Source organism: Typopeltis vanoorti, chromosome 26, assembly GCF_054136105.1.
Source record: "Typopeltis vanoorti isolate ZY-2024b chromosome 26, IOZ_Tvanoo_1.0, whole genome shotgun sequence".
Taxonomy (NCBI): domain Eukaryota; kingdom Metazoa; phylum Arthropoda; class Arachnida; order Uropygi; family Thelyphonidae; genus Typopeltis; species Typopeltis vanoorti.
Window position 1 is genome coordinate 5140816 of NC_143574.1, and position 23121 is coordinate 5163936.

At 36.7% G+C, this 23121-nt stretch overlaps 1 protein-coding gene across 4 annotated transcripts in view; it reads left to right on the plus strand.

The window, feature by feature from the left end:
* The window catches only part of LOC150092284 (tyrosine-protein phosphatase Lar-like), a 1042795-nt gene that overhangs the window by 190346 nt on the left and 829328 nt on the right, over positions 1-23121 (plus strand). For all 4 annotated transcript variants that reach the window (XM_090415047.1, XM_090415048.1, XM_090415049.1 and 1 more), the window contains exon 4: positions 9817-9898. In XM_090415047.1, coding sequence (XP_090271173.1) covers positions 9832-9898 — 67 coding nt within the window. In that variant the 5' untranslated portion in view covers positions 9817-9831. The remainder of the gene's footprint in view (positions 1-9816; positions 9899-23121) is intronic.

Sequence of the window (23121 nt, forward strand, 5' to 3'; positions counted from 1 at the left end):
TTTCGTACTGTTGGAAAGGCGTTAGAGAATTGGGACAGAACGTGGTGGGTAATAGTCTCGGGAACCTGATAGACTCCTGTACAGAGAGTACAGGAGTCTATCAGGTCTCTGTACAGAGAGTATCCAGCCTCCCGCCGGTAATATGGTACAAAAGCTTAACCAATAATGATATTTACAGTTTTATTAATTTGAAGTGAATTGTAATTTGAAAAAAAAAAAAAAAAAAAGGTTCGTTAATGCATATTTCTTTAAAATCCAGTATTATTTATTTATTTATTTTGCGTTCTATACACGTATAAATGCCAAGTACAGGTCCCTGCATGTTGCTGTTGAAGATAATTTATCTTTCCCCTACAGCCAGAAAACATACCTCCCCATTGTGAAGTGTCTCACAAGGTGAAAATGATTATACAATGGAGTACTTTGGCTGGTATACATAGATTTCTCGCTTAGAAAAGAAATTGACATACATTGATTGGTCAGTTTATTACCTATCGTATACATCAAACAACAGCAGGATGCATTTTCGCTAGAAAGACGTCATAAGAATCCTTGATAGCAGTTCACAGATATAGATGCTCGTTTCGTATCTTTAGTTCCTTCGGCGTCCGTGCGGCTTGCCTAGTGACTGTGCGCTTCGCAACCATATGACTGGGGAAGGAGTGTCCCAGGTTCGATTCGCATCGAAGACGTGAGGAATTTGAGGATCTTTCTCACCCATAGCCATGTTAGCCGGTCTTGGGCTCGAGCAGTTTTTTACCGCCAGTTTATCTGGCGTTTTTCATCCCTGAAGCAGGCAAACCGGCTCCGTGAACACACGGATCTACAGCCATAAATACTTAACCCCCCCATGAGGGGGCTCAACTCGTCCCAATAGGGACGGGGGAGAAAAAGGGAGGAAGCTCCATACGAATAAATAAATAAGTTACTTCGGCCGTAATTCTAAACTGCCACAAGCCACACTATCGTAGCGAACATTATAGCTATGGATATTTATTTATTTAGCGTTCGGCACATGCAGTATAATACAGAATAAGACATATGAATATGAACTTATGGGTATTTCAGTTTTATCTGCGCTTGGGCAGTTTCCATTTTTTAAAGCAGTTCCCTGGAGTTCCTAGATCGAATGTTAGAGTATTTTAAATGAACTGTGTCTAGTAACAAGAGCCATCTGCATAACAGAATTTTCTGGCCTGCGTATCAGGGGGTCTGAAATATACGGATTAAAAAGAAGAGGAGCTACACCGATCCCTTGGATAGACCATTTTTTAAATTTTTTCTGTTTACTAATTTCTTTTACTAGAGTCGCTTGAAAATCTGTCGTCTAGCATATTGTTTACTATGCGGATTGCAGTGAGACAAATTATGACTTTAATAAGTTTATATATTAGACCCTCTCTCCAAATAGTCATAAGTCGATGTGAGATGGATGACGACTGTAACTGTTTTCAGTTGTTTGAAAGTCTGCTTCTGTAAATTACGTCAAAGATAGGACCTGATCACAGCAGTTGCTGTTAGGTCTAAAACCTGCCTGTTCTATATGTATTGATCCATGAAAATGTGGTTAATTCTATTGAAAATAAACCTTTCTGCGACTTTGTGCAGCTAAGTATTAAGAAAAAGGAGGAATTTTTGGCCTTGGTTGGCTCTTCCTGGCCACAGGTTATTGGCATTAGTGAGACATGGCTAACAGAAGATGATATAGTTAGTGGGATAGAATGTAAGGGGTATAGTGTGTTCAGGAAAGACAGAAAAGAATGGGGGAGGAGTGTTATTGATGATAGCTGATGAACTGCAGCCAAAGAGAATAGAAGTTCAACTTCAGGATAGTGAAAATAGCACATTTGAGTCGATTTGGTGTGAGATTGAGGTCAGCAGAACGAAATTTACAGTTGGGTGCTGCTATAGACCAGCACCCAACTGTAAATAACTACCTTAGACAGCATGCAATGGAATATACTAAGGGTTCGAGAGTGCTTGACCTAGTAATTGCATCTGAGAAATTGACTATTATGAATATGACCATACTGCCACCAATTGGTGAGAGTGATCATTTAGCCACTTGATCTGGGAAGTGGCTAAATGTGTGGATTTTTCAATTAAGACAAGGTACATGTGGAATTACCGGGCTGGTAAGTTTGACAAGCTTAGGAGATTGTTTGGGTCAATGGAATGGGAAATGGTTAAGGAGCGTTTGAGGGAGGTAATGGCTGACTGCATACCTAGAGTCTGGAGAGTAATTCAAGTGGGAGTTAAATGGATGAATAATACCATTAATCTTGAGCTGCAAAAAAAAGAAACAATTGTGGATGAAATTTAAGGAGAAAGGTGACCTGCAGGCACAGGAACAGAACAAAGCACAGGCCAGAAGGGTAGCTAGTGTGGTAAGAAAAAGAAAAAGCAGATTATGAAAGGAAATTAGTAATGCAAGCTAAAGTGAATCCCAAACAGTTCTTTCGATATGCTGCAAGTAAAAGAAAAAATGTATACGGCAAAATGATTCTAAGAAATGCCGATGGTAGGGAGGTAACTGAATCAGATGAAATAGTAGAATTACTAAGCGAACACTTTGCAAGCGTATATCATTCAGGCTGTGATATTGCAGGAATGAGAGAACGAATGGCTGATACAGGAATTGAAGTGAATGAAATGAAGGTTGAGTATACTAGCTCGAGTCTTACGTGAAGCGGCAAAGGAATTGTCAGTTCCCTTGACCATATTGTTTAATTTGAGTCTCGGGTCTGGGTTAGTCCCGAGGTGGGTGGAAAGATGGGAAGATAGTTCCGTTGCATAAAGGAGGATCCAAGACTACTGTTGCAAATTGCCGACCGATTAGCATATCAGGAATCGTTGTCAAGGTCTTGTAGAAATTAGTCAAGAGAAGAATACAGGATTAGATAGATGAAAATGGGATACTCTATGCAGGACAGCATGGTTTTGTGAAAGGTAGATCATGCCTCAGTAACTTGCTCACTTTTTATAACATAGTGATGGCTGAACTGGATAAGGCTAATGGATTTACAGTGATATTGCTGGACTTTGCTAAAGCCTTTGACAGGATACCACATGAACTCTAATCAGTAAACTGCAGCATATGGGGATGGATATAGGGTTAGTGTGATGGATAGGAGGGTGGTTGATGGAGAGATATCAGAGAGTAGTTTATTCAGAAGTGGAGTCCAAAAGAAGGTCTGCTACTAGTGGTATGTTGCAGGGGTTCTGTTCTTGGACCGCTGCTATTTAATTTATTCATTAATGATATAGGAAAGGATCTGAGAGGAACTGTTCATTTATTTGCTGATGATGCAAAGTTGGGTAGAGCAATGGTGAATTCTCATGTCAAAATTTTGCAGGATGATTTGGATAGATTGGAGGACTGGGCTAAGGAGAATGGATGTCAATTTAATGTGGCAAAGTGTAAGGTTATGCATTTTAGGGTGAAAAAATTAGCAGCAGTATATCACATTGGTGGAACTGTACTCCAGGAGGTTGACGAAGGCAGAGATTTGGGTGTATTTGTATTGGTGGATAGGGAGTTGAAGTTTAGGAGGCCCATTAGCAAAAGTGACTAAATCAGATCACTTGGTTACTGAAGAATACTTTGACGAGCAGAGATAAGCAAATTATTGTCTCTCGTTATCGAGCCTTGATAAGACCCCATCTTGACTACTGGGCCCCTGGGTTTCTTGATGGGGAGGAGGTAGAGAGGATCCAGAGGTGAGTGACCAAGATGATAGCTAGTCTATGGAATGAACCTTACGAGAACATGTTGAAAATCTGTGGGTTACAGAAATTGGTTGGTTTGTACGCAGACAAGGGTTGATATGATTGAGACATTAAAATTTCTGAAGGGTTTTTACAAGATTAATTCAGAGGAAATGTTTCCGAACAGGTCTGGTGATGGGAGAACTAGGGACTATCCATGGAACTGAGCAACAGTGTAGTTAGTGAACGTGTTAGAACTAGGTTTTTACTTGCAGAGTGGTGAATGAGTGAAATAAGCTGCCAGAGTTTGTAGTGGGTGCCATGACTGTAAATGAGTTCAAAGCAAAGTATGATAGATACTATTCCAATGCCGAATAGTTGTTCTTGATATGTTTAGGGCCTCCGACGATGAGTGTAAGGACTCCTTGGAGTTGCCCGTAATAATAATAGTAATAAGTAGTGCTATGGGTCTGTAGCTCTGGGGTTGATACTTCCGTTTGCCAGGTTTTAGTAGAGCAACGATGTTTGTCTTTTTAAATTGTTTCAATAGGATTCCATATCAATTTCCGTATGAATGCGATCAAAACCTGCAGCCTTCCTAGCTACTAGTCTTTCAATGCTAATTGTCTTCAACAGAGAAAGATCTTGGAAATTCTGATTCTGATGGGCAAGTTGGTTTAAGTTGTCTAAGCTCTCTTTTAATACGTTTTATATGTATCATTCATAGATCTTCAAATATTTACAGTATAATAGGCGATCATATTTGGTGTAACTTAAGGTTGTTTCTTGAATCTATTTGTAGTCTCACTCAGCTTACGTAAAACGCTCCATGCTTTTCTACTTGAGTGTTTGAAATCGAGACTTTCTATGGTCTCAAGCCATCTTTGTCCAAAAAGTGGAGAAGGCCTGCAGCAATCTCAGAATCCTCGCTCATAAGGAAATCATTGTGTAGTAAGTTGCTATATTCACACTGGCCAGTGATATAATCCTTTATATCATCTAGGGATGTATTTTTTGGTGCCTGATATAAGTGCTGTTGCAAAAAGATCATAGATTTTGTACCTGACTTTCTTAAAGGCCCATCTAGCATGAGGAATAGATTTAATCAGAAGAATAACAATGCCACTCTCCAGAATTACAGACATATGTCGGAACTTTCCTAAGACTGTTCTTGTAGTTGGAAGGGGTAATTCCCGATTATTGCAGGGTGCAAAGCTTAGGTGAGGTTGTAATCTCTGTTCCAAGCAACAGATTTGAATGTTTCCTGATTTTTAGCATTGAAGTTTAAGTGAAGGTTATGTTCAGCACATTAAACTAAAGCAATGCCACAGTGATCGTTTCCGGAATATTTCCAGCACTCATGGTGGCTGTTAAATATATATATAGATAGATAGATAGATTTCAAGATGTGCACATGCTCAACATTATTTCGAATACATGTCGCTATGCCATACATTTGGTGATATGTTGCTCCAGTAACATAGAAACCTGGAATTATATCCCTTCTTCGGTGTTCTTCCTCTGAAGCTTCATGAGTTCCTAGAGAAGCAATATCTCGATGCCCATGTCAGAAAGAAATCTAGAGAGGCAGTCGTACTTTACCCTGCTAAAACATTCAATATTTAATTGGCAAATTTTTCAAATTTCCACAGTATTTGATTTTGTGTGGCATATGGGTTTACGTACCAAACTGTTACCTTATGGCCCGTCTTTCATCCGTTGAGTTGGGTGGCTAGCCTTGTTGGGCATTCACAACTTGTCATGATGGACTGTTTTCTCTCTTCAGATTTCCTTCTGGAAACTTGAGTTTTTCATCTCGCATGACAGGCAGACCTGACAATTAATAGAATAGACTGACCATATAGCTTGATACTACTCAGATCTCCAGAAAGATCACATTTGTCTTCTTGGGCTGATTTATAACTGGAGCCTTTCTGGTGACATATCACATCCAATGACTCCTCAGCCTTCAGAAATCTTAGTATCCTTTTGTGTCTTGACACTGTTTCTGACTTTCTCTGGAAGTTATCCAATGTCTTTTATGACAGTTTCCCGAACTCAAGGTTGTAAACTTAACACTTCATTACTGTGGACAGGTTCGTGACTCAGTAATTCGAGATAGCTTTCGTTTCTTCAGCTTTAAATTCAACCAAACCAAAAGTGTGTATATATATATGTATATATGTATATATATATATATATATATATATATATATATAACAACTACTAAAACAATCTCGAATTACTGAGTCACTAACCTATCCACAGTAATCGAGGGAATAGACTTCATATGCCAGCGAGGTAGCCGCATGAACATTGTACCTCCCCTTCATCCAAGGTTGGGATTCAAATCCTACTGTGCCAATGGATGGTCAGAAATGTCTTTAGATGGGTAGATAAATGCCATTATTCATTGTAAGACTACTGCCTCGCTTTAGGCCTTCAATAACGTCTAAAGCTAGCTGTTCTTCCATGTTTGATCTCCAGAATGGAGTGTACAGAGTGTCCGGTTTATTTCAAAACCCTGTTTTCTTGAGACCACCTACCGACCTTAGTTCAGCCTACTAATCTAGTTCACAACCTTTTAAGGAGGGATTCACATAATATGTATATAATGTTGTTCGAATTTTGTGTACAGAAAACTATTCATCTTTTTAGTAATTTCTCATGACATTTTAATATACTTCAAAAATTTCAGAATTGCAGATTGTTTTAATGTGACAAAGTCACACTTTCGTCCCCTTTTTTTCAATTATTTCTTCCTATGATCAATTAAAATATTACTACAACGCTAATTTATGTAGCTTCAAGTTTCGCAAACGAAACACTGCAGGTTATTCCTATTGAGATAAAGAACTTTTATTTATTTTCACTTTCTGAATCAACCAGGAACGCTCTCATTACATTTCCAAATTACTAACTTCGTGTTTGCTTTCTTATTTTCTGACTTTATTGCCTTAATCGTGTACAGCTATTATTCGATGCCATATTTAAGAAATTTTCTTATACGCGATCCAGCAGAATGGAATAAATTTAATTAAAAAATGGCTATCCACATTTTCTGATTTGAATACTTATATAGATTTATTACTGTAATTTATTTAATTTATCTGTTTATATAAATTGATTATATAATTCTTTTGGAAAAAAGTCGAGCCTAATTCCCATTCTTTGATATTCTTTGTTAGCCTCCTCCAATCATCTCGATCTTGTTCTTGATGTCAGTTGAGAAAAGGAGGAATTTGTCCATTTTTTGATGTTATCAGTCCATTTTAATCGAGGTCGGTCCCTAACCCTTGGTCCCAGAACGATCCCTTCTAGTTCTTGCTTTGGAATGCCATTAGCCCTCTCCACATGTCTGAACCATTTCATCTATCTTCTTCTGATGACTGTCAGAATATTTTCCCTCTTTCTCCCATCTATTGAATCAATCAGTTTTCGGACATTTTCATTGGTTTCGTGAGCGGTATAGGGAATTCTCAAAAGTCTTCTGTAAGTTTTCATTTCAAGAGACAGGAGTCTCCTCTCATCTTCCCTCAATAAAGTCCAGGCCTCACAAAGATACAAGAGGATAGAATTCACCAAGGTGTTAATTAGTCTTAGTCTGGTTGTGATTGCTGTTCTGTTATCTCCCCACAATGGTTTTAACATCTGTAGGGCCATAGTTGCCTTAGCAATTCAGTATTTAATGTTTGTTTTGAACGACCATCTTGACTCAACGTGCTTCCTAGATAAGTGAACTTGTTTACATTCTCAATTTGTATCTTTAAGAATTCAATGTCTGATTTAGACGTTATCATTGTTTTTGTTTTTTGTAGGTTTATGTGTAATCTATATTTTTTTAATGTTCCGAAAATGCGGCTGGTTATCTCTTGTAATTCTTCTTCACTTTCAAGATGAAAATGGATGATATTTAAGATAAGAAAGTAATGAAGAATTACTTATGTAATATAGGATTATATACAGTAATAAATAAAATATGTGAAAAAAAGCTGCTAGTATCCTTATTGTAAACAACGCAATCCTTTTACAATAAATAATATACTATTTAATCAAATTATTCAGTGCCATATTAGAATTCGCTCTGAGATTGAAGGGATTAATATCAGTTTTAAAAAACCGAATAATTTATGATATGTTGATCATATTGTAGTAATAATAGCAAACAACAGAACAGACCTAGCACGAACTAAATACGATATCCGATAAAGGTGGAATATAAACTATGGAAAATCTAAAACAATATAAATACTAAAGAAAACGACATAGTAGATGAACAAATAACAATTGACGACAATAAATACCTTGGAGGAACCTTTACATATACATGAAGAAATAAAAATACTTCAGCTAGGCTGCAATGGATTTTGGCAAACTGGGGGAAAAAAAAAAAACGTGTAATAAAATAAAAATCTGGAAATAGTGACAAACTTGTCAACCAATACCGATCAGACATTGTTGGCCTGGTGATTAGCATATCCACTTTCCAATCAACAGGCTTCGAATCCCGCTGTGGGCATGGATGTTTGTGATTAATGGATTTCATTTTCTGATTAGGCTTATTTCCATTTTTGGTATTAATTTATTTCTATGATTTTACTGTTGGATGCTAAAGCTTGCCAAATACACACGCACAAATTAGAGACTAGTAAATAATAATTGGGCATTTTTATTTAGAAATTTTCTCATGCATAAAAATGCTTTTGAAAAAAAAAACAGTTTGGCCCTCAAAGTTTAATAAAATTCGTAATGAGGTCCTCGTTTTAAAAAGATTGGAGACTAGCTTTGCTTTTTTTTTTTTTTTTTTTTTTTTTTTTGCCGTAATGAATAGGGGAAACGTAGTTAGGTGAAACCACGTTTGTCTAAGTCACATATAGCCCCCCTTACAAGAAAATCGGAAAATTAGAAAGATGTGGACCGGTCAGAATCATAGGCTTAGTTGCTTGGATTCCTAACAACAATTTCCAAAATGTCTTGTTGGTTTTGAGTTGATCACCTCTTGTTGATTTTTAGTACGGGATGATTGTCTTGTAGTGCAGGACACCTGTCACGCGCCTATGTCATGTGATCCGCGCTACTCTTTCCTGGCAGAGATTGTTCTCTTTGCTAGATCAACGGAGGGGAAAAAAAGTACCATTTTGCACACAAAACTGATAGCTTTGCATGACCATGGATTTGTTGGAGGTCATTCGTGCGTGCGTGCAGATTCTACAGATTTGTATAACTGCGTAACACGTGAACCCCATTTCTCCTTTTGTTTGACTAATGCCGAAGCGTCAGGTACTATATTGTGGTTACTATGACAACCGACACCACTAGACTATTGGATGGGATTAGTTGTCACGTGTCACGAGTGCAGCTCATTTCTGCTAGACAGGAAGGGTCCAGTACTTTTGTGGTGCTAATTCTAGTCAGGAGGAGAGTTACTTTGGTGGATGCGCAAGCGCAGTGAGCAGTTGTAAAGAGAAGTAACTGAGCATTTCCACGTTTTCTTGTTGAAAGAATACCCGAAGCAACCTAAAGCACTGTTTGGCTATAAATGTGGACTGTGTACTCTAGGCTAAGCTTATGGTCGTTACCTTGATGATATCCCATCATGCAGTAGGCCAGTGTGTTCTCTTAATGGGAGAGTGTGATTTCATGAATAAATGGGAATTTTTTCGTTTTAAAGATATTCTGCATGCATGCTTTTTCTGTATGGTGCTTTGAGATTCTCTCTCGTTGGTAATGCTTGCCTTTGCCATCTGTTGAAGAGCAGGAGACACTCGTAATTGTCCAGTGGAAAAGGCGAAACAAATCTAGATTATAGCTGATCGCTTTTATTTTATTTTCTTTATTTGTAGATGATGGTAAGCGATTGAATTTGGTCGACAGCTTCTTCTGACAATCCACTGTTATCTTGAATACTTTAGAAGCGATGTAGACAAAGGATCGTATTGTAATTCTAACCGATGCTGATTCTGTCTGTGATTAAGTCTCACAATCTTGTTATGCCACACAGTTTACCATTTTCTAGCGTATAATCTGGAATGCGAGTCATCTAACCACAGAAGTCAACGTTGTGTCAGGCCAGTATACTTTAAGCTTCCTTTCTGTTTTGTTTTATAGGTTACCGAAGCAGCCATGTTGTACGTTATGTCGCTGATCGTATTCCTCCTGGTTTTTGTTGTTACTTCCTATGCAACGGAAGGTAAGTTGGTATTCTTTATCATTGCTTGCTGTAAAATTAGAGCAGTAATAAAACCCTTAAATGTATCATTGGCAACAGGATATAAACAGCTGTTACTTCCACTCTGATGGACATCCACATGGTGTAACCTGCACAAGCATGGGTGATAGGCTCTCCTACGAAGGTGGATTTTGTTATTAGTGATTTTAGATAGTAACTGTTTTAGATAAAATTAAAAAAATGTTAGCTGGTTTACATGCTAACTGATTTATCAAACAGCCATTATGGTTTCTTTTTGATAAGCATTCTTTGAAATTTACTTTGTCTGAAAGAGGTATCCTACTAATCTTCACGCGATTTTAATTTTTATGTATTGCACTTGAGTTATATGTTATCAACAGTTTTCTTGTAATAATTTGCAGTCCTACACTGACGAAATAGTAATATTGTAAAAGTGCCCACTGTTGTAATCAAGCACGCCACGTAAACAAATATGTGAAATGACTACATTGACGATACCCTTCTGTCCTAGAATGCCACCTCAAGAGAAGCAAGATTACAAATTTTTAAAAACGAACTGTTGTTTTCATCTTGTGGCTATGAATTCGATTGCGTTTGCTGACTGCTGTTTTAAGTAAGGTTAATTTTAATTCTCGCGTATGAAATGTTTTCTGAATCAACAGTTTCCTTGTAATAATAACTTGTAAGAACGTTATCTCATATGACTTAATGATGAAAATATTGCTAATTTGTAATAATTGTATTTCTTGAGTTCGAAGCTAATCGCATGAGAGAATTCAGCATGGATTGCCTGTATGACTCCATCTGGTAAGTATTTGTGTGGAAGGGCCTTGCATTGCGTACCTGTTGATGGTTGTGTAAGCTCAGGAGCAACTAGACACTAATATTCGACCATGCCGATGATGGTAGCATTCATAGACCTCGCCGTATAGATCCTTGTCCACATTTAAAAGAACGGCACGAGCCCTTTGGTTGTAAAATTTGAACCTCGTATATGTCGCGAAGCCTAGACTCACGCTTAATTGAAAACTGGTACTGGTTGAAACATTCGAATATTTTAACTAGTACCAACTAGGTTTTTTTTCTTTTCTCGTTTTCACAAAGAAAACGAAGCCGACAGGAGAAAACCCAGTTTACACACATGAATACATTCTCTTGATGATGCCAGCGTATTGTATATGATATTTTCCAGGATGCCAACACCAAGTATCCTTAGATTCTGTAATGTTCGTTAGTGAAGTACTTGATATTGCATTCCATCGCATTTCCTTGACTTTGATCCTTGGAACTCATTGCTGGAGAGGTGTATCCAGCAAAGGCAAGAAGTTATCGATTTTCGCTTGTTAACACACATATACACACACATTTTTTTTTTTTTTCCAGAGAAGAGAGATGATAGGGTTTGAAAGAATAAAAGAAAGGTGAGAGAAAATAGTTTAGAGTTGAACAGAACAATATAGAAACAAAAGAGAAATTCGGCAAGAATTAGAATAGATGCATCCATCTACCATGATGCGCAATGATCGGTCTGAGAGAAAAATTGACAGACGACATGTAATGGTCATTTTTCTGAATATGCTTAAGTGCAATTAGATCAAATGCCTTGAATATGTGAAGAACCAATACTTGCGATTGTCCACATGTGCTTCATAGTTTATTGGTTTAATTTGCTTTTGGTTACGGTGATTAGAATTTAGCGGATATTGAGTTCTAGCATTTCAGATCCGTATTCGAATGACAGCGTATACATTGTATATCGATAAATTAATATTATTCTTAGGAGAAAATGATGTTTTCTTACATATATAAAATAGGATTATGCTTAATAAAATTTTAGGTATATATATATTTTTCTTAGTATTAATTTATTATATTATATTTTCCTTAATATTATTCTTAGGAAAAAATGTTTTATGGCATATCTAAAATAGGATTATGCTTAAAATTTTAAGTATATATTTTCAATAAACAACAAAAGAGAAAAGTAATTGAACACAATTAAAACTTTTAATTCAGTAAATAGTCCATAACCTGGTCCAAGTTTGATCCGGAGAACATGTAAACGCTAGCCACTTCTAGCTTTGTCCTTTAAAGGTACCAAGGAGGTTTGTTGCTTCCAGTGTCCAGATTCAGACACATGCTGAGATTGAGTACCCGAAAAGTTTACCACAAATCCGCCAAGGTTGCTTTCAACAGCTTATTCACAAAATAAGAAAATAAAAAAGAAAGATATTAAAGATAATCAATGGCATTTGACAAAATACTGCATTACCTTGGTATAAGGATGGGCTGATAAAAGCCAGTGAGTTATATCTGTGGATATAGCTCGCTACATAGTGGATCAATTCCCAAAAATGAAGTGTAATGAGCTGTATATCTCTGGATTCTCTTCTGGGGACTCTATTTGTAATTTATATACTGATGATATAGATGTGCGAAAAGATATATTCAGATGATACTAAACATCGAGTACTCATGGAAATTTAATTGCTTTGCAGACCTGCTTGGTACATAGGGGACGGAAGGAGTCTATCAGATTATCTGTGAGTGGTGAGTGCACTCAACTGTATGAAGCATTGTGATGTGTGGAAAATTTGCCCCCCCCCCGCCCCAGTGATGAATCCTGTGATTCCTTGGCGCCCTGGAAAAGAATATTAGTACTAAATCCTCATACAAAAAAATCAACATATAAAAAATATATGAAATTTAATGGTATTTTAAATGAATGAGTAAATGCGTTCAGTAATAACTCTGTTGTGTATTCCTTGATTGGATAAATAAAATATCTACGTGTCACACAGTGTATCTTAATAATAACGCTAATGTTACAGTCATCATTATCTCAGTTATACCAGTAATTACGCAAGTGCGAATCTAAACATACTGTCTTCAAAAATGCTATGTTCCGTTACTGGCAGTGATTGGTGATTTCTAGTAGTAGAAACTTTTTTGTAATTATATTTGCAAAACGTAAAACTATGTCTTGTAATCTACTCCTGTAGATTACAAGCAACTATGTCTTGTAATCTACTCCTGTAGATTACAAGACATAATTGCGGTTGTTGATTTTTCTATAATTGATTTCGACACTTCAAAATTGCATGCAGCAGTTCTTTGTATTAATGCAATTCAACTTTAATATTCTGATTAATACGATATGGTTCTCTGAAAGAGATTTCTTAGCTTGCTGCTCTTTACACGCGATTAAATGCAACTCTTGGAGCAGGCAGGAGAATATCACTATGCTAATGCATTTATCTGTATTTTGATTTGCCTATTGTAGAAAGTGGACATGCAGTTGTTGATGGAACGCGTGTACGTTCGCTAGATTAATGTCGCTGAAAATCTTGGATATTAGCTTCATAATGGAAATCCCTTGAGGTTTAGCATCTGTGACTGATGCTCAACACCGCCTCTACAAAAGGAAAAGGCGTGGTATTACACTGTTCCCTGATATGGGTCTCAGCTCACCTCGTACTATGTAATTGCCTTTTCTCACACAAGGTTGTTCATCTGTTGATTATGTTTCTAGTGCATATATATATACCACGCCTGTCTTAGCCACATCTGCTGGTTTTATTACAGGCGAAGTATGTATCCAATTCTGTTGAGTAAAAACAGTAAATTTATTTAACCCTCGCTGTAGATGTACGTTTTTTTCTTTCCTTCAATCCTATATTTGTAATTTCTTTCATAATCCATCCAATGCTCAACACAAAGAAGAAATGATTACCGTTCCTCACCTTAGAGTGATGGTACATTCATATTGAAAATCACAGGCGTACGAGTTTTTTTTTGCTATCGTGTGTGATATTCATAACCTTTGGATTATAGACACTCATTATGTATCATAGGATGGTTCTGACACTTTGGAGTAGGTTTATATGTCCGCTGGTTCATAATAAATCTGTATATAATCACCTTTCTGTATATTTGTGTTGTTGTTTTATTCGTTGACGCATTTTTAACTGATTTTAATGTTCTACACACGGTGAGATTAGTATTCCGATAGGATCTCAAATTGGCTACGTGTTCAGTACCTGTAGTGTATGGCAGCACGGAAGGGTGGAGTTGGCTGTAAAACTCTATCGATCTTGCAATTGACCTTGGTCTCACAATCTTGGGAATGGTAAAGCAACGGCAGTTAGTGTTCTACAAAGTTGATAACTGAAGTCTTTCTACAGGATAATTAGGAACGCTCATGTTGTACAAATACGTAGAATTAATTAACTTTTTTTTTTCGGCGAACGTTAATATTACTAAGGTTCAAGCATGCGGAAGTATATATATGTTAGGGGTTTTAATAAGCACTGTTGTCCCGAGATGTAACTGAGAATTGCGTTTTCTTGATTTTCGTGTGGATAATGTGTTGCTCATCAAATCCCCGCGTAATACGCAATAAACAGTATTTTGTCACGAAATGTGAAGTGGCACTGTAAAAATTTAAAGGGCTGCACACACGGATCTACTTAGTTATCGTAGTTGATTACACGAGTCGTTGTGTGCAAAAGAGGTACTACATCTGAACTCAGCTCCTTGTTGAACAGCATTTAACGAAGTTTTTGACCCATGAATATTTAGCTTTACAGAAAACGGCATTTTTTATCTAGAATTGCTTTCTTCATGTGTATTAAGAAAGACATTTTTGAATGCCTCTAACGCTGCATCTAGATGCAGTCACTAACGACACTTCCCAAGTGACTTAACTAGTCAGGGTTTCCTGGAAACATACCGGAAGATCACAGAGTATTAATTGCCATTAATCCAGTCTAATCTGTCTCGAGAGCTTGTATTTTACGAAGCTCAAGAACTTTTCTTCCATTTTTAGTTATTCTGGAGAAGTGGGAAGAAGCGTGTATGTTTTTAGGAGAGCTTTTATTCCTTGAAATTTATTTAAAGTGGATTTTATTAATATCCATATTAAGTCGCAATTTTTCCCCATTCTGTATTAAAAATTACAAAGACAGCACAACTATACTAAACGCTCCTCTTTTATTTTGGTTTTAATTAGCGGATTAATTTAAAAACACCTACTTGAAAATGTCTTTTGGTGGAAGACACCTTTACGTGGTATTGGTGTGAGCTGACTTTGTTATTTCTATGGAATGTAGTACTTTGTTCATTTAAGTGTAGTGTCCGTCATCTTAATTCAACAGGTAGCTTTGAACATAATCCGTACGTTTCTCTTAGTTATAAAAAGAGAAACGTACGTTTATAAAATCTTTTGAACTCAGTTTAATGAAGGTATATCTGGGATCTTTATTTATTTTTTTTTAAATATTTTTTACTAGCGTTTTCTTCTTACAAAATTGGGTATATGTTTTTCATGTCGCACTGCCACTTTGCGTTGCTTCTTTGGTGTTCTGTAAATGTCAAAGATGCCTTAGGAGTGAGCGATGATGAAACCGAGACGTGCGCATCAACTGCATCCAGTCAGGTTTAATGTAACTTTCTTTCTTGTCGTCTGTTTGATAAATTTGTGTTCTATAACACACAGACGTTTGCGCATTCCTGTCCCAGCCGTTGGAAGCAGCATGAACTACTAACTCGTGCGTGTATTCTTACGCGAATAACTGCTAACGTTTCACTATCATTCTTAAATGTTGGTGAACCGTTCTTTTAAGCAAAATGGACGCAGAATACTACAATACTTAAAAACAACAGTAGTAGTTTTAAATTTTTTTTTAACTAATTCTGTTGTTTAATAGGTATTTGATAGCGTATAAACAAAGCTTCCTACACATGGAAGAGTAAAATGCATGTAGAGCAACTGAAGCAATTATGAATTCAGGAGGAAATGGTTGTATTCTGGTAAAACGAAATCGTTGACTAGAAACAAACTAGAATTGGTCGACAGTCAATGACCCTTCAATAGAGGCGATAATTAAGAAAATCTTACAAAATAATATTTATGTCATAAAAAAAATGAAACAGAATCGGCATTAACGTAAATAAAACTAAAGATTGAACTGAAATTCTTCTTCTGATTTCTTTTAGATGTCAACTAAAAAATGTTCTCGTTGACCAGCAGATGTGCGCATTTTTTTAAGCCTTGTGTGTGTGTATATTCAAGATACCAAGTAATTTTATATAAACTTGGTTTTTAATCCTTTTTCCCAAGTAAGCAAACAGACAAGTATGTCAAGTTTGCGTCTCCACGTAGTGCAAGACTGAGGCAACTCCTGCAGGTAGTGCAGGACCGGGCAACTCGTGATAAAGGTGGATTAAGCTCCTATCACTTTCCTTAGTATTTTCCCCCTAATGCAAAGCACATTTCCCTGCGGAGATGTATGATGCTATGCATTAAAGGCAGGGGTCACTGATATAATTACCCAGACCGGTTTCAACCTTTATTGAGGTCTCATCAGTGTGAGCCAGACCTGAAATAAAGGTTGAAGTGATGCAGAGCTTATATGAATTTTACCTAAACAAGTTGCCACAAGGTGCTTTGACCTTATTAAATAAAATCTCATGATGAGAGTAAGATGCAGAAATGCTCTACCTGCAGGAGTTGCCTCAGTCTTGCACTACGTGCAGGCGCAAACTTGACATACTTGTCTGTTTGCTTACTTGGGAAAAAGGATTAAAAACCAAGTTTATATAAAATTACTTGGTATCTTGAATACATAATATACTCTAGTTAACTTTCTACCTATATATAGGGTGTCCCAAAATTCACGCAAGAAGTAATTTTGATAGAAAACACAGGTTTTTAATTAAAAATTGTAATTTCTTATTGATTCATAAAGTATACAGTATAGAGTTATGCATGGAATAGCATATCGGGTAAATGGCCTCCACGGCTTTGCTGGCACATACGCACTCTTTTGTCGAAATTTTCCATGACCGTTTTGCATAAATGTGGCTGAATTTCGTTGATACAGCGCTCAATTTTCTCCTTCAAGGCGTGGGTGGTCGTGGTCTTGTTGGCCCCAAAGAAAAAAGTCCAACGGCGTTAAGTCACATGATCTGGGCGGCCAATTCTGATCACCAAAACTGGAAATTACACTACCAGGAAATGACTCATGCAGTAATTGAATTGTTTCTCGGGCTGTATGGCATGTGGCACCGTCTTGTTGAAACCACGTGGCGTCTGCATCCATATCTTGCAATTTAGGCACAAAAAACTGGATTATCATGTCGCGATAGCGAGCGCCATTAACTCTTATTGCCTTACCAGCCGCATTTTCGAAGAAGAATGGACCGATGATGCCTCCAGCCCAAAATCCGCACCAAACAGTCACACGTTGTGGATGCATTTGTTTCTCAACAATCACTCGTGGATTTTCTGAACCCCAAATGCGACAATTTTGTCGATTAACGAAGCCATCAAGATGAAAACGAGCCTCATCGCTGAAGATGATTTTGTTCGAAAAATAAGCATTATTTTTAAAATATTGCTCAACAATGAAAATGCGTTGTTCTTTCGTGTAGCGCTCCATTTTTAATAACTCTGAACTGTCAGCTGTCACGCTGTCTTTTTTTTCTCGTTGGCAACACTTTACCGCACAAATGGCGCTAAATTTAAATCTTGCGTGAAATTTGGGACACCCTTTATATATATCTTTCACAAAATTTCAGTTTTATTGACTCCATCTGCGAAGTTAACAGATGCTCAGCGTGTGTCTACACGCTGAGCATCTGTTAACTTCGCAGATGGAGTCAATATGTTAACATATTGACGCGATACAAAATTCTTTGTCGAAAAATGATGCCGTGTACTGCCAGTTGAAAAGGCACGTGCGAAGAGTTGAAAACACTAACCAATTAATAAAAATAAAATACTTGATGTATTTCTTCTTTCAGTTTTAATCATAGTTGATTGTAGTGCCTTTGTTTTCAAGAGATTTCTCCTCAATCTTCCTATGCTTCTCTTTCCATTTGGTATCAAGATTTTAGTTTCTTTAACCATTTCTTAGCTGCATTCTTTCCATGTGATTTTTTCAGTATACTTTCCATTTTAACAGCCATATGTTAGTATTGGCCTGACTACTCCTTTATAGAATTCTTATATTCGTTTCTTTACTTATGTTCTTATTTTTCCAGATGATTATTTTTCTTTGATATCTTTTTTTTCGTTTAATGCGTTTCAAGGTAAAAAAAATCTTGCCTTTTAGTTTCCTTGGTATTATTACGACTAATATTGATTTAAAAAAAAAGCTTTCTCCGTTATTCTTGTTTTTATAAAATATTTCAGAGATCAGGATAGTTTTGCCTATTGGCTTCAGTAGATCCTGGGTCTACTTTTGTTTCTGCCGGAAATTCACTAAACTTCCCAGATAGGAACGACCACCACTTTTTTCTTTTCGAGATTTGTGACATTCATTTATAGAGAACTTCCTCTCCCTTACTTGATGGTAACTATTTCAAACTATTTCAGAATTTGTCACAGGGATTTATCCATTTGTATCTAGGCATCGTGTGCTTCATAGCATGCTCTGCTTAGAACAGATTAGAATGGCGAGATTCTTTATAAGATTTGTGGCGATAGCACGGGTACTCTGTATTTTCATTGAGATATCTAAGAATATGATAAGTAAATATTGGTTTAGTCTGAAAAAGCCAGTCTGTTGGCAAAGTATATGGATTGCACAATGCCATTTCCTCCTCGTTCTATTTACACTCAGATAGTAACAAAGAACACACTTGAACGATTTCAATCATGAAAAGACAGATCGATTCTCATTATCTGAGTGTTTGGCAGATTATTGACACTCGTCTTCCAACAAGATAGCTACATGGAATATCAATACAAGCAAGTAGAAAGGGAAAGAGCGCCGTGGTGGATCAAGAATAGACCGATAGTGTTATTTTTAATACCCAATATTAAAAAAAAAAACTATACGGATTGCCAAATTTGCAAAATAGAAGTAAAGAATATGTAAATTATACCAGATTGCTCCGTCCGGAGTTTTATGGATAAGACATGTATGAACTGGACTCTTGTTTGTTTGTCTTGTTCATTAGTGAAAGCAAATTCCCAGTGGTGACGAAAAGGCCTCAACAAATATGCTTGCACATGGCGAGTAGTATTTGCCAGCTAGCAAGTAGCTGCAGACAAAATATATATTTTATTTTATAAAGCAATAACTTTCTAAACAAAAAAAATGTTTTTCGCAGGGGCCAGTAGCGTTTCCTTCATATAAACTCGGATTTTTAGCCCTGCATCCTAAGAAAAGCGACCTATAGAACTCAACACTATTAGAGACAGTAATACGAGCAGTAGGATTTAGGGCTACGGGCCCTAAATCCTACTGCTCGTAGAGTTAGATCTGAAGGAGTTCTGACTACTTCCTTCGGATAATAAAAGGGGTTAGATGATTTACTCTTCGAAATTTGAGAAAATTAATTATAAATGGTGTCGTATAGCATTGTGAACTAGTGTCATACTACTGTATATATTCAATGCTGTACACGTAGATAGAGCATTCTTTCTGCTTCCTCATATTATCATGAGTTTTCGTTAGTTTCATTCTATATCCTAATTTAGAAAACTGCAGGGGTTAGCTAATAAATATCTGTAGAAATGTAAAAGAAATATTACAGTGAACTAATTGAGTTGATATCAGAGGAAAATTTTATCCGATAGCGACATGTCACGCGAACGGCCTTCGTTCAAGTCAGATAAACACTACAACTGGATTGTTAGCCGATTAAACGAATTGACTATTATCAGCAGATACTTAAGGGCTGGTTAAAAACGAAGGCGAATACTAAATCACTGTCCAACTCTAGATTTGAATTATTGAGATCTCTGGAGATTTCAATAGAGATTTTCGTAATAGCCAGAATATATAATTTTCGAGTAAGTTGGAATGTATTTTACAAAACGCTTTTATAGTCTCTCATGAGGGCTGCAGCCAGTCACCCCCCCCCCCACACACACACCAGTTTCTGTAAATTAAAAAAACATTTTTTTTCGTTTTTTTTTTAAATTTGTTCCTAGGCACATTTTTTCCACTAATCCTTGTAGGATGTCAAGCTAATGCGTTTCACTGAAGGTCTCTGAATCGTGTTATTATTGTCCACTAAATCATGTGAACAGTACAGCGAGTATAATTAAAATCTTTTAATACCCATAAGGTAGTATTGTCCCCTTTAAATAGGATATGATCCCCATAAATAGCTGTTCTATACGTTCTTGTAGATAATCCTAAGTTTATTGTTTTAATAAACTTAGGCTTATCAGTGCTAATAGATCCAAACTATTAGCACTGACACCGATGTCAACATTTTGTTTCCGATGGCTATTTCATGTGTGTTAAAACCTTCACAATAAAGAAATTGCGTATCAACTTCATTGAACTGAGTTATATTCTAGGACACTGCAATTTAGCAGTATTTCGTTAGTATACTGGAGGTTTCTTCCTCATTGTATATTTAGTTTCATTATTTAATTTGAAATTATGGCCACCCCAAATTAGGCAGCAATATTTACTCGACGATGTGGTCTCTGCAGTGGGTAGAGATTATGTCTAATCGGTTCAAAATCAAAGATTGATGGACAAATAATTACTAAGACAATCGTTTTCGTATTATTATTATTATAAAAATCCTCCATGGAGTCAAACACTTACGGCGGAGGGTCTACGATGCGCGATGTGATAAACTGTTACACACACACTTTATCACACTGCGCCTTAAATATATTCACTGTCTCTGCGCTCACCACACTCTCGGGCAATGCATTCCAATTACTCACCGTTTGATGTCCATGCAAAAAATTTGCTCCTCATCCCTTTGCTCACACTCTCCTTATACAGTTTCCAGAGATGACCTCTTGCTCTCTCCTCACCTTCACCCATATGCAAAATCTTCTCTACATTAATCTGGTAATAACCTCTTGACAGCTTATATGTCTCGATCATATCTCCTCTTCTTCTTCTATCCACCAATTTCTGCAAATTGCATTTTGTCAATTTGTCTTCATAATCAATATTCCAGAGACCAGAAACCATCTTAGTCAATCGTCTCTGGACCTTTTCCAATACATCATCTTTTTGAAAACCAGATGACCAAATCTGTGCGCAGTAATCCATATGTGGCCTAATCAAAGCCTTGTACAAAGGAACCATAACATCCTTACTTCTACAAGTCAGTGCCCTCCGCATCATTCCCATTAACTGCTGTGCTTTTCTCACAGTTTTAGCAACCTAAATTTTAGTTCCTTGGACACAATCACTCCCAGATCTCTCTCATCTCTACCTCTTCCAAGATATTTTCACTGATTGTGTACTTTACATCCCATCTCTGCTTCCCATTTTCAAAACTTTACACTTTGCATCATTGAGCTGAATCCCCACTTATTCACCCAATGTATTCAAGTCCTCTTGTAAAGCCACAGCCTTCACTCCTGGTATTTGATATGGGATCCCAGAGACTGCGCTGTTTTTGAGAAACAGCGCAGACAACCCGTCGGAGAATACATAGATATAATATGTATTATTTATTTATTTATGAAAACAATTGTCCTCGTAATTCTTTATCCATCAATCTTTGATTTTGAACCGATTAGCGATAATCTCTCACTGGAAGATCTTATAAACATAGTTGCTTTGTGTAATTCTAACCAGTATCAATCAGTTCTGATATCTTCGTTTTTAACATAGTTCTACCATTGTGAACTTCAATGCTCCTAAAAGGCAATGCCGTCAGTATTATTATTAATTAATTTATTTATTTTGCTTCTCGCTTATCTTTGATAATAGCCAGATTTCCAAAAAATGTGAAAAGTGAAATCAGAAGGAAAATCCACATTTCTACCTTTCCTAGTACAAACACATCACATCCGTAGCCTTTTCATTCTCCAAATACCAGGTTGCCTTTATTATTTAACACACCACTTCTTACTTGTACAGCTGCTAACGCTGTATGAATCCCAAATTTGCTTTACCTTGCAATATTGCCCACACACTTCAGGTGCTGCTCAACAAGCGTTTCTAAAAATGCACGATACTGTCCACAATAGGACATTCTGGTTCACTGACCCTTTCTCACCAGACTCACTGTAATCACTTTTTCCTGTTTCTGTTTATGCCTCTTCAGTAAGTATATTCCTGAGCACGTTCCGCGCAACTGGCTATCGTCTTTCTTCCACTTTCTTTTAAGTGGAAGAAAGACGATACTTCTGCCTGGTCAACATCTGTACTGGGTCCATCTGCAGGCTTACTGAACCAACTTCAATTTCTCCGCTTTCATTTCATGGTTCTGTTCTTCGAAATTACTTTCATGTTGGGATCCCTAAAGATTACAACCTCCAGCTGTTCAAGAAACGTATCTAAATATTTTTCTTTTCCCATAACACAAATTTATGTGTAGGTTGATATTAAGGAATAATAAAAATACTTGTTTTGCTTGTTGGTTATTGTGACTCAGTAAAAATCGAAAGCTGGCTGCACTGCCTTGACGGTTCCAACAGGAAAATGTGTATTTCTGACTTAATTTCGATATTTTAGATTTACTTCAAAATGGTATAAATTTCCAACCTCTTCATACAAATTATGTGTGGACTCCATATACAACTATGTTGAGGGGAAATACAAATAAAAATGCCTTGAATTTGTCTTAAAAGTATTTGGCACTAATGAAAATTCCTTCGAATGTTGATTCGAATTGCATTCTTGCAAGAATTTCGGCTTCTTAATTCCTTGAGCAAATTAAAGTCAAATTGCCAGTGTACTGGTTTCCATCTCTCTCGTTTGAATCTCACTCACGAAAGTTTGCAAACTGATAATGCATTATTACCCTTGGGTTGACCAAGAGTTTAATAACGTCGCTAATCGTTTGTTACTGCTGGGTGATTGTAGACTGGACAATTGGTTGTAGGATTCTACTTGATTGGAGACCTCTTGTTCCTTGTAGCCTTTAAGGCACTTTGAGACTGCATTACTCAGAACTCCAACAGCAACATTACGCTTTTTTTACCCTGACTAATTCACAGATAGACTTTTAATAAAAACAATATTTATGTTATTGATGTTGGCTCTTTAACACCGTCGCTGGATTTAGATTTTTCACCCTATTAACTATTTGCATTGCTCTTGAACGCACACATGGATTCCATGTAACAGAAACCTTTACAACCTCCTTGAGGCTTGTCAAACTTCATTTTCAAAAAAATAGTATCTGCAGGTCGTTAAACTTTTAAAAACTCGATTTTAAAGTATTGTAATTGTTTTAGGAGAAGATAATTCTTGAATTTACGACATGGTATTATAAATTCC